Source organism: Furipterus horrens, unplaced genomic scaffold (genome assembly GCF_987537825.1).
Source record: "Furipterus horrens unplaced genomic scaffold, mFurHor1.1.pri manual_scaffold_3, whole genome shotgun sequence".
Classification (NCBI taxonomy): domain Eukaryota; kingdom Metazoa; phylum Chordata; class Mammalia; order Chiroptera; family Furipteridae; genus Furipterus; species Furipterus horrens.
In genome coordinates, this window is record NW_028327173.1 from 139,586,955 (window position 1) to 139,601,167 (window position 14,213).

A 14,213-nucleotide genomic window follows, 5' to 3' on the forward strand; every position below is an offset into this window, starting at 1 on the left:
TTATCTGTATTTCACAGAAAAGGACACTGAGCTCAGATAGATTAAAGAACATTTCCAAGGCCATGTAAGTGATAAAGCTGAGGCAGTAAAGTTTCTGATAAGAAAGCTCATGCTCTTGACAAGAACACAACACTGTCTCCCAAGGGCTTAAGATGTCCCATCCCTGTAGTAAAGGGTACTACTGTTATTTCTTTGTTCTAAGGCAAAAATGAGTCTCACATTATGTACTTGAGGTTGATGAAGCCTAGTTGTCCAGTGGAAAGGCCCCACTTGTTCTCAGAAAGAGGTGAGAAAGGAGCAAGAGTAAGTTGAATAGACTTGTCAGAGCTTGTCCTCTCCCTGCCTTCTAGGCAGCCAGGTCTTTCCTTGGCATTACAGACTTTTTGCCTTTGTCTGGTTTTGTTGACTGACATTATATTAATAACAAGGATGGTAGCTACTGTTTATTCAGTGCTCATTGTATTCCAGGCAACTGTGCTCAATCATTTACCTACAAATGCGTCAGCCCCACGGCAGCCATGTCAGATAGGTGCACATCATTATCCTGGTTGAACAGATGAGAAACCTAAAGCTCAGAGAGATGAACTTGCCCCAGGTCACAAAGTAATGAATGGTAGAGCTAGGATTCGAACCAGGGACAGCCCATGCTCTTAGTCACAAGATGTACTGCCCTCCATTATAAGCAGACAAAAATACTGGAGGTGTGCTGATAATCCCACTCCTCTAACCTCTGACTCTGCAGGTGTCCTGCTCCAGTGATGGCTCTGTGGGGCTCTGGGACCCAGAGTTGGGACAGCAGCTTCATCAGTTCCTCGGTCATCAGAGTGCCGTGAGCGCCATAGTGGCCGTGGTGAGAAGGCAATACAGTGTTCACTGGGGTTCTCAGGAAAGGCCACAGGGGCTTTGGGAGACTGGATGCATTGGGTATCTAATCCCAAAGGCAAAGATGCATGAAGATTAAGGTGCTTGGGCCTGGATTAGAGCAGGATTAGAATGTTAAGGCTGAGGGTTGGTGTCAGGGGAGGGCAAGCATGAAAACACAGCATCTTAGATTTATGACCTAGTGGGAGGATTGCAGCCCTGAGCGTCCCCCTCCCCAGCTTTATGTCCCCAGTTCTCCTCACTCCTTAACATCATCTAAGCCCCTAATGCTCAGTCCACACCTCTGTGGTGGGAGTCTTGCTTCCCACATCTTACTTAGTGTGACTCTGCTCTGGGGCAGGAGGAACACGTGGTGTCTGTGGGCCGGGATGGAACATTGAAAGTATGGGACCGTCAGGGTGTGGAGCTGACCAGCATCCCTGCTCACTCAGGACCCATCAGCCATTGTGCAGCTGCCCTGGAGCCCCGTGCAGGTGATGAGACATAAGCTGCCTTCCCTTCCCTGCTGCCTCTTCCCTTTGCCCCTGCTTCTTCCCCTCTTCTCACTTATTCTCTGTGTCTTATCAGCTGACCAGCCTGGGTCCGAGCTTCTGGTGCTGACTGTTGGACTGGATGGGGTCACACGGTTGTGGCTTCCACTCTTGGTGAGTTTCCTGAAAGGACTGGGGTGGCGGAGGTAGAAAAGGTACAGTGGGATAACCTTTTGTGTGTCAGCCCCCTATTGTCCCTTCTCCATTCTTTCTTCTTAGGTGTTTCAAACACACACCCTCCTGGGACACAGTGGCCCAATCAATGCAGCTGCTGTTTCAGAGGCCTCAGGCCTCCTGCTGACCACCTCAGAGGATGGTTCCGTACGGCTCTGGCAGGTACCTCAGGAAGCAGGTGAGTGAGGCGTGGAGAGAGGCAAGGTATGACAGAGGGTTGTGTAAATGGGACCAAGAAGGTCAGGGGTAGCCTGTGTCTCGTCTTGTATCCCAGCGGTGGTCCAGCTCCTCGAGAATGTTACTTCTCTTTTCTCCAGATGAGACAAGTATACCCCGGAGTACTGCAGCCATCACTGCTGTGGCCTGGGCTCCAGATGGTTCTGTGGCTGTGTCTGGGAATGAAGCTGGGGAACTAACCTTGTGGCAGGAGGCTAAGGTGGTGGACACAGTACAGGTGAGTTGGGGCAAACTCAGATCCTTGTCTATGCAGATTTTGCCCCAGTTATGTATTGGATGGTACATGCCTGGGTTGGAGGCTGCATAGATGTCTGGGAGAGGAAAGGGGCCTAATCCTTGTTTCTCAGAAATGCTGAAACGAACTTGTTGTATACACCAGGCTCCAGGCCGCATCAGTGCTCTGATCTGGTCCTCGGTGAACACCTTTGTGGTTGTCAGTGCTAATGAAAAAGTCAGCGAGTGGCAAGTGAAACTGCAGAACGGTTCAATACCCAGAAGTTTCAGGTGAAAGGAAGTGACTGGGTCAATGTGATAGGAACGGTAGTCTCCTTCCATCCAGGGTTTTGCTCAAATCACTGCACCTCTACTTACAAACTAGGTCAAAAGCATGTTGGTTAGTAGTCCCTGGGAAACTGTTTTATGCTTCTTGTCTCAATTTAAATAATAATGATCAAGTACCTGCTTTATGCTAAACTCTGGGCCAGGCAGTGTGAACTTAATTTGTTGATTAAGAAAGCTCACGATAGAGGAGTGTGCATATAAGTAAGCTATCAACAATATTCAAAACGATTAGTGCTACAATAAAGATGTGTGTGTGTGTGTGTATATATTTCTTGGGGCTGCAGAATTTAAGATATTTATAGTTTGCAAAAGAGTTGCTATTTGAGGTTGGACTTAAAGGATAAGTAGGAGTTTTCTGGACCAATAACAGAAGGGAATGCCGGAATGCCTTTGTAGGAAGGTGAAATAGCATTAACGAAAGGTATGAAGGCATGAGAGTGCATAGTGTATTCTGAGTACATATAGCCACATCTTTGGGTTCTTGGTGGGAGGTGGGGGCAGGGAATTAGATTGAAAAGATAAACTGGTGCTGGGTTGTAGAGGGCATAGTGCTAAGAACTTGGAGCAGAATAATTATCTGAATTTTAGAAAGAGAACGTGAGCGGCAGTAAGGAGGATGGATAATAGGAGATAGATACTAAAGGTAAGGAGGCCACCTTTATTGTTGTTGTAATAGTCAGGGAAGACATCATGTGGATCCCGATCTGGATGGGGGGGATGAGAAGGAGACATACAGATTTAGGCACGTGTTGCAAGTAGGATCCACAGCTTATTGACCAGTTGGGAGTCAGGAGGGAAGGCAAAGACAAGAATGTTAGAGATTTGTAGTTTGAGCAGGTAAGGGGATGATGGTGATGAATACTAATATAAGAAAATCAGGAGGAACAGAATTTGTAGGGAATATATTTTGTTTCCTACTTCTCTCCTGAGGAATTTATGGTGGACTGAGGGGCCTGAGAGAGGTGGACTAAAGTAGGATCTTTTCTGCTCATGTGCCTTTTTTGAGCTACAGTCTTCACCTGAACCGAGTTCTTCAAGAGGACTTAGGGTTCCTGACAAGTGTGGGCCTGGCCCCTGATGGTCACTCTATCATCTTGGCCAATGCGGATTTGCAACTTCTGCACTTGAAGCCAGGGGATGCTCCTTCTGAAATCTGGTAAGATCCAAAATGCAGTTCCCTCACAGGCTAGAGAAAGAGGAAAAGTGGGTTAGTGGTTACCCTGAGCTTGGGTCTGACTGAGAACAAACACTAGGGTCTTATAGAGAGGTGTTCTTGGGCTTAGCCTCTTTCCTTCTTATAAATCAGGAATCGCTGTGAATGCCATCCTATGATGTTGTCCACCCACCAGGACTACGGTGTGTTTGCCCTGCTGCTGGAGAACCCTAAAACTCTTTTCGTCTTAGTAAGTCCTGTTTGGATGTGTGTTAAAATAAAGATTTGTCCAAACCAATATTTTAAAACCTTGGGATCGTGACGGAAGATTAAAGAAAGGGCAAGGCAGTTGATTCCAAATCCCCTTCTCTTCAGCCAGAGCAGCGATACGTAAGAGCATTATATATTGGGTTTCCCTCTGAGACTTCATTGATTAAAGAAAAGGATTCTAGTGTTTAAGAAAATGATGGGAAACTATAAATCTAGGTGTTTTCTTAATTGCATTTTTTTGGTCTCCCTTGTCTTACCACTGTATTTGTGTCTGGAGCAATACAGACATATTTCATAGACCTTATGTTAGGCGAAAGAAACCAGCCACAAAAGAGTACATATTACAGAATTTCACTTAAATGAAGTTGAAGGACAAGCAAAAATAATTTATAGTGACAGAAGTCAAAATATTGTTAGCTGTAGGGGTTGAGGTCTCTGGTATTGACTAGGAAGGGGCATGAAGACAACTTTGATGGAAATGTTCTACGTTTTGATCTGGGTCATGATTTTATGGATGTATACATGTGTAAAAATTCATTGAGATGCACATTTTACTTTACATATCTGGATTAGAGTTAAAAAAGAAAAATCCTGGCCATTCCAGAAGAGAAAACAGTTGCCGTTATTGGTGCAGGGTTAAGTGATATGGGTAGGCTAAACCAAATGACATATCCTTTCACAGAGACAAAAGGAATCTGGAGAGTTTGAAGAGTGCCTGTACTATAAGCTGAATTTAGAGAATCCAAGTAGGACCTTAATATCACTAACTCAGGCCAAACCTGAATCTGGTGAGTGGTGATGGGAGGACCCAAGGAATCCAGAGGTGGCCTAGGGAAGGATGTTGGATGCTTCAAAGTTTGAGACCTGGCTCTAACTCTGCCCTTGAAATGGCAGAGTCCTCATTTTTGTGTGCCAGCTCTGATGGGATGCTCTGGAACCTAGCCAAACCCACCCTTGAAGGAGAATGGACCACAGGTAACATCTGGCAAACAGTAACTTCAGAAACGGACACATCTGAGGATAGCTGGGGGACCCCGCAGCTAGACACACGGCAGCGTAGAAAGGTGAGTTTGAGGGAAGGGTCACAAAGATAGGAGAAGAGGCTTTAGGTCTGACCCTGATGCTTTCTCAGCTAAAGAGGGCCCACTGAGAGCTCACCATACTCTTCCCTTTTCTCTCTGAGGTTCATTCGGGCCCTGTCACAGCCCTCCATGTGCTGCCGGAGTTGCTGGTGACAGCTTCAAAGGACAGAGATGTGAAGCTGTGGGAGAGACCCAGTATGCAACTGGTAAGTGTGTGTGTGTGTGCGCACACGCTGTGTCTAAGGAGAGCTGAAGGGGCATCCTAAGAGAGCAAACTTGGGATAAGAAAGTTGAAAAGATCAAAATTCTGTTTTCTTCTGTCCTTCTTACAATAATGTGTGACTAACCTGTTCCAAATAAAAGGCATTAATGTGAGAGAAAAACAAGTTAGTAAGGAGACCCCTGTTTTTGTTCCCATTATAGCTGGGCCTGTTCCGGTGCGAAGGGGCAGTGAGCTGCCTGGAACCTTGGCTGGGGCCCAACTCTACGCTGCAGCTTGCAGTAGGCGACACACAGGGCAACGTGTACTTTCTGTCCTGGGAATGAAGATGCACTCCTCAGGCCAGAGATACCATTTGTGCTAGTGTTGCAAGCCTGAAGATACCAGTGGGAGCTTTCATAATAAAATTATAAAAATAAAGTGTAAAGAAATCTCAAGCACAGTTCTGCCTGTGTTCTCATGCGGATTTGGACCCAGAGAGAAGGAAAATGGATGTTATAATGTCTTTATTTCTGATTTAACAATAATTTTTACTGGAACTGTGAGAAAGTGAATCAGATCTTGAGTAGATAATCTTTGATGCTAGGCTTTAAAATTCTTATGTCATTTGTTGGGCCCAGGAGTCAAAGATACCACTCCTGCCAGGAGGAGGAAAGTGATGTTGGCCAGCACTGAATTTGAATGGAGAACTAGAGACTTCTCACTTGGTCAAGAAAGGATAAGGGAAGGGAGAGTGAGTCAGTAGTGCCCCTAGTTGAGGCGGGTCGCCCCCAACGCCCTCGCCTCAGTGGAAACTCACTGTCTTAACAGTGCTCTCAGGATCGCGGATGAGAGACAATAAGTAACCCAAACACTGTATTTTGTCTGGGAGGAAGAAAGGCAGCTGATTCTCTAGGGGAAAAGAGGCCCAATCATGTCTTCCAAGCTCCTTTTATTGTGGAAGGTATCCACGAGCTACAAAGTCAGTATACACAAGTCATCAATTTCAAATGCTTGGATTACTGTTAACAATCACTGATTACTGATAACAATATAAGGAACACAATGAGCATTCTGGGTCACGGTCTATTAGGTATCCTGGCACTCTGTGGACATCAGGTACAAAGCTTTATACACCTTCCGGGTATTTGATGTTATACAGGGTTTGTAGCTAACTTAAAAGATGAGAAAAACAGAGCAAGCTTCAAAGCAGAATATGTATTCTTTAAATCCAATTCCCACAGGAGCCCCCTGAATGGGCTTTCGGGTCATGGTTGTCTCCAGCCTTCCCGGTCTTCTAGTCAAGGGTTATAGGCCTTCTGGTGGGCCCTAGCTTGCAGCTGGGCTATAACTCCTGAAACCATGCAGGGTAGTTTCCTACACCTAGTCAGGGCCTTTAGAAAGACCTGGGATAGAAGTAGGAAAACACTAGGTTCCTCTTAGAGACACAGTTGCATGTACTCAGAACTAACTGCCCAGATGAGCACTGAAAGACTGAGTCTTTAGGCTTTCAGCTCTGACAGGGAAGCAGCAGCCACTTGGCCTGCAAACATAAGTCATGAGAGTAATTTGCATTCTTGGAAGAGATCACAAGAGTGTATCAATAAAAAATAAAAATAAGTGTATCTCTTTCAAATGAAAGTTCACAAAGGTTAAAACCTGTTGAAAGGTGGAAAGCTTTTACTTAAGACTTTCCATGGATCTTGATCTGCTTAAGTAAAAGTTCTAGACTCTTCATATTTTCCTATAATTCTGTTTTACAGGAGAGGAAGTTACCTGAGGTCCTTTCTAAGGTTTAAAAAAGGGTTAAGGGTCTTCTCTGTCCAAGAATTCAAGTATTTGTATGTGATAAGCCAGGGCTATTACAGGATGTTGTCCTGGGTTGGTGGTTTTCTCAGAGAAATAAGCACTGCACTCTGGTCTAGAAATGAGTTTGGAGGATTTGGGGTGTTGAGGGGAGAGTTTTGTTCTTACTTTACCCTGAATCCAGATTTTACATGGAGAAATCACCTGAGGGACTTTAACTTGTTTGTACCAGTGCCTCATGGTCCTCCTCACCCAAAGGATAAAGACATAAGGAATCTCGTCAGTTGATAAGTCTTAGTCATAGGTCATGCTCCCATCTTTTCTCATGTGCCACATGCAAGGGCTCTAAATATACCTTCTAGACCCTCTCCTCCACGTGTACCTAGCGACTAAAAGTCTAAGGTAAGGTAATTTGAAATTTGTGATTTATAATCCTACCCAGAAATACTACAGAGAACCATGACATGGCATCACCCTAAAAGTCGCTGGTTTGGGTCTTTTGCCTTTTGTTCCCCTGAAAGCATGGGCCAAAGACAGGAGGAAGGCCTACATGTCTGCCTTCCTTGCTCTAAAAATTCTATAAAAACACCCCAGATGAGGCTGGAGAAATGGAGATGGAGAAAATTAGGCAAAGGCTAACTTGCTCAGTAGTCTCAGCCTTGTTGGCCAGGTCCACTTGAAGGTTCTATTCTGTCTTTCTTACCTTGGAGATGTAGAGTGAGTTCATAGTATAGTTGCTGTGAGTGAAGATAGGAAAAGACTCCAGGTAAAAGTAAATATGTACACAAGGGAGATGAAAGGTAAATCAATTTAGATTTTACATTAAATAGCTTCTGAGTTCTTATCATCAAACAGAATTTCAGTGTCTCCCAGTGCCTGGATGAGTTCCACAATTGTAGCCACCAGATTGCAGGATCATAGGTCATTGGAACAGTCTTGTTTTCTACCCATCCACAAGCAGTCTTTTTCATGTGCCTAATTTTTATACATATGTTTGTATACATCTATGCACAGTCTGTCTTTGAAATCTAGAGCAGAGCCACTCAATGTTTGGGTTTTGGTCTAGGGCCAGTACACAAATTATTAATCATTCACAATAAGAAAGTGTAGAAGTTGTGAATAGTATTTAGGAACTTACAGGAATTTGAAAAGTAATCTTATATCTGAAAAATGTACTAAAAATTGAAGCTTGTATTTTGTATGATTTTTATTTCATTTTCCTAGAAATTCATTTAAATTTTATTTTACAAAAGTATTGGTTCCTGACAGATCAGAAATTAAACCAAAGAAAACAACTGGTCCTTCAACACAGATTTGAGAAGCAGTACTCTAGAGAGACTGGGTAACAAAGTGGCAAAAGCATGGACTTGGAACAAAACAATGTGAATTCATGCTTCCCTTTTCCATCTGTAAAACAAGTATAATGATGGTGCCTATTTCGTGGGGATATTGTGAGAATTGAGTTAAGATGTGTAAAACACTTAGAACAGTAGCCGACACTTACATGGTATGTGTTAAGTAAGTGCTAGTTGGACTGTTCTTTTATTTATTCAATAGTGCAAGTATCACCTTGTTATTGTGCCTCAAAAATGTCTTGGTTATTAGTATATATTTTTTCACTGAGATGAAATCTGTACTCAATTATTCACACTGGTATATATATACATATATATATATACACACACATATATATCCCCTGGCTGGTTTGGCTCAGTGGATTGAGCGTCGGCCTGCGAGCTAAGTGTCGCTGGTTCGATCTTCCAGTCAGGGCACATCAGAGAAGGAAAACTCTGACTCCAAAAAACCTCCGCTGCCTTGTGGCATACCTCTTCAGGGGAAAGGCTAAGGGAGTAAACCCCGACAGAAAATCCGGAGCCAGAGTCCCTAAGGCGGTTTGACGTTGTAGTCAACACCGGCAACTCCTGCGGCGCACCTGAAGCCAAGCTGTATTGACTCCGTCTTTCCCTTGGACCCTTCAGCTGCGAAGAGAGGGGGGGTCTGCTGCATGGGCAACAGCAGACCCTCCATATCACCCTGCCCAGGCTCTGGTAGCTTCAGCTTCACTGGAGAGGACACTCCAGCGTCATCGCAAGATGTCGATTTAACACGGGAGGAGACAGATACCGTGTCACTCCCGAGTCGGACTGCATAGCCATTCTCGGCGGTGCAGATAGACTCTTAAGAAGCTACACCATCGTCTCTCGAGACGGACGGCTGCCGACGACGACGATATACACACACACACACACATATCTGATACTATTTCAGATACCTAATCAATCACTCTCTCCAGGCAATAACCTCACTAGGACATTGAGGTTATGCTATGGTAACAACCCCAGAATCTTAAAATAGCAAACTTATTTCTTATTCATGCCATTTCCCAGTGAGGGTCAATGAGGAATCTGTGCCCTACTTTGCTTACACTTAAGAGATCTGTGTGCTTCAGTTACTGCAAAGGCAAGAAAAAGGAAATGTGGCACCCCAACCAGGGAGTGGTCTGCAACCCAGACAGGTGCCCTGACTGGGAATAAAACCAGTGACCTTTCACTTTGCGGGATGACACTCAACCAACTGAGCCATGCCGATCAGGGCTCTTTTCTTAAAAAAAAAAAAAAAAAAAATTTAGATTTAAAGAAGAGTTGCAAAAACAGTAGAGTATCCCTGTATACCCTTCTCCCAGCTTCTTCAAATGTTAACATTTATCAAAAATAAGTAATTAACACTGGTACAGTATTATTAACTACAGACATGATTTGAATTTCCCATTTTTCCACTAATGTCTTCATTTTGTTCCAGAGTCTAATCTAGAATACCACACTGCGTTTAGTTGTCATGTCTTCCTAGGCTCCTCCAACTGTGACAATTTTTCAGTCTTTCCATAACCTTGGCACTTTTGAAGAATGCTGGTCAGGTGTTTTGTAGAATATCCCTCAGTTTGGCTTTGTCTACTGTTTTCTTGTGAATAGACTGAGAATATTGATTTAGGGGATGAATACAAGAGAAGATGTGCTCTTCTTATTACATCACAGCAGAGGCACATGATCTCAACATGACTTGTTACTATTGATATTAACTTTAATTACTTTTAAGGTTAAGTTGATGTTTACCAGTTTTTTTTTCCCCTGTACGTTTCCCATACTCTATTAGAAGCAAGTCACTAAGTCCAGCCCACACTTAAGGTTGGGGGGTTGGGATTAAAACTCCAGGAGGTAGAGGTATCAAAAAGTTTGTGGTCATATGTTAAAATCAAAGTAATCAATACATTTTGAGGTAGGTTTTTTTGAGACTATGCAAATATCCTGTTTCACAGACTAATTTTAACATTCATTCATCGATCTTGACTGGAGCAGTTTATTACTGTGGTTTTCTAATGATGATTTTCTATTTCTCTCAGCCCTTCTACATTAATTGACATTCTTCTGAAAGCAATATTTATCCCTTCCCCATTTTTTAATTTGAGTCATTTGCTTATATTAATATGGATTCGTGGATATCTTATTTTACTCTTTGGGAGCCTCTTGAATTTTAATTCTCAGTCTTCATTGTATGTGCATTTTAGTGCAATATTTTTGGCCAATATTTATATAGGAAAAATATATTACAAAAATTCAGTATATATTTAAGATATCATTCATTTTTACCCTTTTAAGGTACACAACTCAGTGGTTTTTTAGTATATTCCAACGTTGTGCAACTATTGCCATTAATTTCAGAACATTTTCATCAGTCCAACAAGAAACATTGTACCTACTAATAGTCATTCCCCTCTTACCTCTTCTTGCAGCTACTGGCAATCACTAACCTACTTTTTGCCTCTATGGATTTGCTTATTTTAGATATTTCATATAAATGGAATCATACAATATGTGGCCTTTTGTATGACTTCTTTCATTTAGCATAATGTTTTCAAGGTTCATCCATGTTATAGCATGTATCAGTACTTATTCCATTTTATGGCTGAATAATATTCTATTGTATAGATAGATATAGCACATTTTGTTTATCCATTTGATGGACTATCTGGTTGTTTCTACTTTTTGGCTATTTTACATAATGTTACTATCAACATTCATGTACAAATTTTTGTGTAGACATTTTTCAGTTCTCTTGAGGAACAGACAAACTTATTCTCCAAAGCAGCCACACCATTTTACATTCTCATGTAATGTATGAAGGTTGTAGTTCATCCACATTTTTTTTTTTAATCTTCACCTGAGGACATGCTCATTGAGCCTAGAGAGGGGAAGGCAAGGAGAGAGGGAGAGAAACATTAATGTGAGAAAACTGAATCGGTTGCCTCTGGTATGCATCCCAACCAGGTACTGGACCCTCAACTTAGGCATGTGTAGTAACTGGGAATTGAACCCATGACCTTTTGATTTACTGGACCATGCTCCAACCAACTGAGCCACACTGGCCAGGGTTAATTCACCCACATTTTCACCCACATTTGTTATTGTTGGTCTTTATTATTATAGCCCTGCTAGTGAGTGTCAAGTGGTATCTCATTGTGATTTTGATTTGCTTTTCCTTAATATCTAATTATGCTTATTGGCATTTGTATTTCTTCTTTGGAGAAATATCTGTTCAAGTCCTTTACTTGGTTTTAATTTGTATTATTTGTCTTTATTGTTGAATTGTAAGAATTCTTTCTATATTCTGGATACTAGGTCCTCATCAGATTATTTGCAAGTATTTTCTCCCATTCTTAGGTTGTATTCTCACTTGGTAGTGTCCATGGTGTACAAAAGTTTTAATTTATGAAGACTAATTTATCTGTTATTTTCGTTGGTTGCTTTTGCTATTGGTATTGTATCTCAGAGACTATTTCCTAATCTAAGGTCACAAAGATTTCCCTGTGTTTTCTAAGAATTTTATAGTTTTAGCTCTTGTATTTAGGCCTTTGATACATTTTAATTTTTGTAGATTGTGAGGCAGTATTTCAAACTGATTACTTTGCATGTAGATATCCAAGAACCATTTACTGAAAAGATTATTCTTTTCCCTACTTAATAGTCCAAGCATCCTTAATGAAAATCAGTTGACCATAGATGCATGGGTTTGTTTCTGGACTCTCAACGTTATTGATCTATATGTCATCTTTATGCTAGTATCACACTGTCTTGATTACTATAGCATTGGTAGTAGGTTTTGAAATCAGGAAGTGTGACTCCTCCAACTTTGTTCTTTTCAAAATTGTTTTGGCTCTTCCATGTCCCTTTGAAATTCCTTATGAATTTTAGATTTTTCTTTTCCATTTGTGCAAAAAAGGCTGTTGGAATTTTGATAAGAATTTCAGTGAATCTGTAGATTCCTTTGGGGGGGGAGTATCATCATCATCATATTGGGTCTCCTGATCCATGAACCATGTCTTTCCATTTATTTAGGTCTTAAATTTCTTTCAACAATGTATCATAGTTTTCAGTGTACAAGTTTTGCACTTCTCTGATTAACTCTATTCCTAATTATTTTTAGATTTTGATGCTATTGTAAGTGGAATTATTTTCTCAATTTAGTTTTCAGGTCATTCATAGCATGTATAGAAATAAAATTGAGTTTTGTATATTGATTTTTGTATCCTGCAACCTTGTTGAGCCTATTACCTCTTATTTCTTCTTGTGGTTTCTTCATCTGGTTTTGGTTTCATACGGCCTTATAGAATGAGTTGGAAAAGTATTGCCTTCTCATCTACTTTTTGGAAGAGTGTGTAGTCTACTCAGTTTTAACAGCAGCAGTCTTTCAGTGAGTGAATACATTTAACTAGTTCCTTATCTATGGATATTTTTGCATATAACAATGCTACAGTGACATCATCTATATAAACATATACATCTAATTTTTTACAGAGTGTATACATTTTATTTTTTAAATTAATTAACTTTTTAATCAAGGACATGCTTATTGATTTTAGGGAGGGAAATACTGATACAAGAGAAAAACATCAACCAGTTGCCTCTCTCATGCACCCCAATTGGGGACTGAACCAGCAACCCAGGCATGTGCCCTGACTAGAAATCAAACCCGTGACCTTTCAATTTATGGGGATGATGCTCCCACCAACAGAGCCACACTGGCCAGGGCAGGGTGTGTACATTTTATATTTTATATTTTGCTAGATATTGGTATTCTGGTCTCTAAAAAGTTACAGGCTACAGTTTTCATTTAAATAACCTTTGCCCTGGCTGCATAGCTCAGTTAGTTAGAGCATCATCCTGATATGCCAAGGTTGTGGGTTTGATCCCCAGTCAGGGCACATACAAGAATCAACCAATGAATGCATAAATAAGTAGAACAACAAATCAATGTTTCTCTCGCTCTCAATTAAAAAAAAAAAAAAAACATGAAAAAAAACCCCTTCATTGTTATCTAAGTGTGTGTGTGTGTGTGTGTTTATCTGTGTTGGATGTGTACAAATAATCAGAAAGTCTTTGGATATGACTGGACTTTGGTACCTTTTACATGGAGCAAGATACATCAAAACTCATTCTACTTCTCTCCTTTCCGCCCTGAGATGTATTTAGGCTTAGTGACAATCCTCTAGGTGCTTTCCAAATTTTTGGACATCTGTTGAGTCCTAAGATGCTAAGTGGTGGGAGACTTGGTCTGCAGTTGGTCAACAGGGGAAAAAGCAAGTGAAAAGATTCGTATTGGAAAAAAGGGCCAATTCAGCCTTTGCTGCTTCTACCCTTCCTGTAATAATTACCAACAAATTTCAGTTTGCAGAAAAATTGAATTAAATGGTAAAAAGCAATAGCCTCAATTAGTAGTCCTCAATGTGCAGAGGCTATCTTGCTGTGAAAGAATAGGATCCCATAGGGATATAATGTACAACATAGGGAATAGTCACTAGTATCATGATAACTTTGTACAGTGATAGATGGTTACTAGACTTATTATGGTGGTTGCTTTGTAAGGTACATAAATGTTGAATAACCATATTGTACATGTGAAACCCATATAAAGTTGTGTATATGTCAACTATATTTAAACAAGAAAAAGAAACAAAAATACCCCCAGATCCTGAGTAACCTGCAGTTAGCTAGCTGTGGGATACAAAGAACAATTGTATTTCCTGTCCTGGAAATGAAGATACACTAACATCAACACCTAGCCAGGTAGCTCGATCAGTTAGAGTGTTGTCCCAATATACCAAGGCTGCAGGTTTGGTTCCCAATCAGGGCACATACAAGAAGCAATCAATGAATGCATAAATAAGTAGAACAAATTGATGTTTTTCTCCTTTCCTCTCTCTCTCTAAAAGCAATACAAAATAAAGACACACTAACATCAGAAGAAATATGTGCTTGCAGAAGTAA

General features: G+C 41.2%; 1 protein-coding gene across 1 annotated transcript in view; it reads left to right on the forward strand.

Annotated features, from left to right (window-relative positions):
- Window positions 1-5,546, forward strand: part of TEP1 (telomerase associated protein 1) — a 40,763-nt gene extending 35,217 nt beyond the window's left edge. The window contains exons 44-55 of the mRNA XM_090270367.1: window positions 743-850; window positions 1,223-1,355; window positions 1,450-1,526; window positions 1,632-1,764; window positions 1,904-2,040; window positions 2,203-2,327; window positions 3,397-3,540; window positions 3,691-3,787; window positions 4,490-4,595; window positions 4,702-4,871; window positions 4,991-5,095; window positions 5,313-5,546. Of these exons, the coding sequence (XP_090126493.1) occupies window positions 743-850; window positions 1,223-1,355; window positions 1,450-1,526; window positions 1,632-1,764; window positions 1,904-2,040; window positions 2,203-2,327; window positions 3,397-3,540; window positions 3,691-3,787; window positions 4,490-4,595; window positions 4,702-4,871; window positions 4,991-5,095; window positions 5,313-5,435 (1,458 nt within the window). The 3' untranslated portion in view covers window positions 5,436-5,546. The remainder of the gene's footprint in view (window positions 1-742; window positions 851-1,222; window positions 1,356-1,449; window positions 1,527-1,631; window positions 1,765-1,903; window positions 2,041-2,202; window positions 2,328-3,396; window positions 3,541-3,690; window positions 3,788-4,489; window positions 4,596-4,701; window positions 4,872-4,990; window positions 5,096-5,312) is intronic.
- Window positions 5,547-14,213: the final 8,667 nt, after the last annotated feature.